Here is a 2,500-nt window from a genome sequence, read left to right as displayed (position 1 = left end):
AGATGGAGATGGAGCGCAGGATGAAGGCGGCCGGGCTGCCTACGGGAACGGGACTGGACGCAGTCAGAGGTCAGAGGTCATGGACACACACACACACACACACACACACACACACACACACACACACACACACACACACACACACACACACACACACACACACACACACACACACACAGATCTTGGCTGGGGCAATGGGAACGGGACTGGACGCAGTCAGAGGTCAGAGGTCATGGACACACTAACACAAACTTAAACACACACTGATCTTGGCTGGGGTTGACGGGAGCCTGCCTAGACACAGTTAGAGGTCATTAACACAAACTCTGATCTGGGCTGGGACAATCTAATCGGGCCTAGACACAGTTAGAGGTCACATATCACAAACACATCTTCTGGCTTGATTGAAACGGGTGAACGAAAACCAGCTGAGAAGAGCTCAACACGTCTAGGACCTGGAACATAAGGTGGCTGAGAGAAGTGCTGGACACGTCTAGGAACTCCTTCAGGACTAAACTATACCTAATGTCGAACGTAAGGTGGCTTAGAGCAGTGGTCGGCAATAGGCGGCCCGCGGGCCAGATGCGGCCCGCAAGCGAAAAACATCTGGCCCGTGAGATCTTTTGAACCAGAGAATGAAAAAAAAAAAAAAAAAATTAAAAATCGGACTGCCAGTCTCAAACATGCTCTTTATTTTGAAACGTAACTTTCCAGAACAGAAGAATTTCAATCACTCTAAATGCTTAGATATTTGTCTCATCTGAATACGAGTGAAGCACGCAGCGAGGTGCAGCGTGAACGCACAACATGCAAAATCAAAATGAAGTCAGTGGACAGCGCTGGTTCTCAAATTCCAAGCTAGAGTCCCTAAAACACATGTTGTCATTCAAACAACGGACATAGGCTTATGGTGATAATTAAAACACGACTTCTTTTAAACAGGCCTGACATCAAACAGGCAATTTACGCACATAGAACTGTGAAAAGTAAAACACGAGTTTCAAACATTAACAGCGTGCGTGTTATTTAGGAACGCAACCTTTAAATTAGCATGCTTACTTTCGTGGTGCCGTCTTGTACTCTTTGCATGCAGAGAAACCCTCGTTAGTTGTTACAGATCAGGCATGTGGGCTTTGCATTAATACAATTAGGGAGGATGAAGACATAGTTCTCTGTCCATTCATCATTAAAGATCCTGTTTTCGCTGTTAACTTTTCTCTTCAGATTTTTTCATTGTGCCATTTTTTGACAGCTAACAGCAACGCGTGGAAATGTTTTTTAAAGACACAGGCATATAATAGCGCCCCCAATGACCAGTCGACAAATTTAACCTACATCAGCCTGCTTGAATGTCTCTGCTCTGTCATTTCAAGAGCGCCTATCATTTTTACCTCCTCCGATATTAATTAATTAAATTAGCCATTGTTTTGGTTGTGAACTTGTGGCCCGCTATGTAATGGCTCGGAAAATATCTGGCCCGAGGCCAAACTTAATTGCCGACCCCTGGCTTAGAGAATGCTAAGAGTGGGAAATGCTGCCATCACAGTAAAGGCTTGATGCTACAGTATGTAGAGCCTAAAATATATCACACTTTGCTTTATTCTACAGTTGTTGTTGTTTACAACATAACCCCATGTGTGTTAATTAATAGTTCAGAGCGTAACAATAGTCAGAGAAGGAAAGACTCTAGGTGTGTCCAAACGACTGACATAAGGGACTAGGTGTGTCCAAACGACTGACTGCTAGTGTATCTGATTATCATTTTTGACTCATATCTTTAGTCTTTACAGTATCGAGTCTAATAAATCTGTTTGTTTTTTTTCCGTTGTGTCCAGGTATAGTTACGAGCTCAGGAACAGCCACAACAACCGGCAGACCCACCGGTGCCGACTCAAACAGAGGAACTCAGACAGATGCTAACGCAAACGCCAAACCGGGTGCCAACGCCAAACCGGGTGCCAATGGCAAACCAGGTGCCCATGGCAGACCAGGTGCCCATGGCAGACCAGGTGCAGACGCAAACACCAACGGCAAATCGGACAGGAAAGCAGACGCAAAGGCGGAATCAGACGGGAAAGCAGACGTAAACGGGAACGCCGACGGGAAGGCCGCCACCAACGCGTCGGAGGGCAGTCCGGGCTACGTGGAGCGCCTGTGGGGCTTCATGAGCGTGAAGGACGGGCTGCGTTCGCGCATGCGCAGCCACACGAGCCGCGAGCGCGACGAACACGCCCGCACGGCCACCGGCCTCTCGCTCGCCTACAACTTCCTCACGCCGCTCACCGACATGACCGTGGAGAAGCCGCAGGTGCTCGCCGACGGGACGCTCGTCACCGAGGCCACGCCCACGCAGCCGCCGGCCAATGAGCTTCCAGAGGAGGAGGAAGAGGAGGAGGAGGAGGGAGCCTCAGTGCCGTCGTCGTCGTCGTCGTCACAGAGCCTGACCAGGAAGAAGGACCAACCAGGGAAGGGTTCTAAAGTTTCCAAGGCAACTGGTGAG

At 49.0% G+C, this 2,500-nt stretch overlaps 1 protein-coding gene across 1 annotated transcript in view; it reads left to right on the top strand.

Annotated features, from left to right (window-relative positions):
* Positions 1 to 2,500, top strand: part of itih5 (inter-alpha-trypsin inhibitor heavy chain 5) — a 29,968-nt gene that overhangs the window by 19,995 nt on the left and 7,473 nt on the right. The window contains exons 10-12 of the mRNA XM_062517443.1: positions 1 to 69; positions 175 to 222; positions 1,836 to 2,495. The exon at positions 1 to 69 is cut by the window's left edge and continues 233 nt beyond it. Coding sequence (XP_062373427.1) covers positions 1 to 69; positions 175 to 222; positions 1,836 to 2,495 — 777 coding nt within the window. The remainder of the gene's footprint in view (positions 70 to 174; positions 223 to 1,835; positions 2,496 to 2,500) is intronic.

The sequence above is a fragment of the Sardina pilchardus genome, chromosome 17, assembly GCF_963854185.1.
Source record: "Sardina pilchardus chromosome 17, fSarPil1.1, whole genome shotgun sequence".
NCBI lineage: Eukaryota > Metazoa > Chordata > Actinopteri > Clupeiformes > Clupeidae > Sardina > Sardina pilchardus.
Note: the sequence above shows the minus strand (reverse complement) of the source record. Positions and strands in the feature narration are given on the sequence as shown.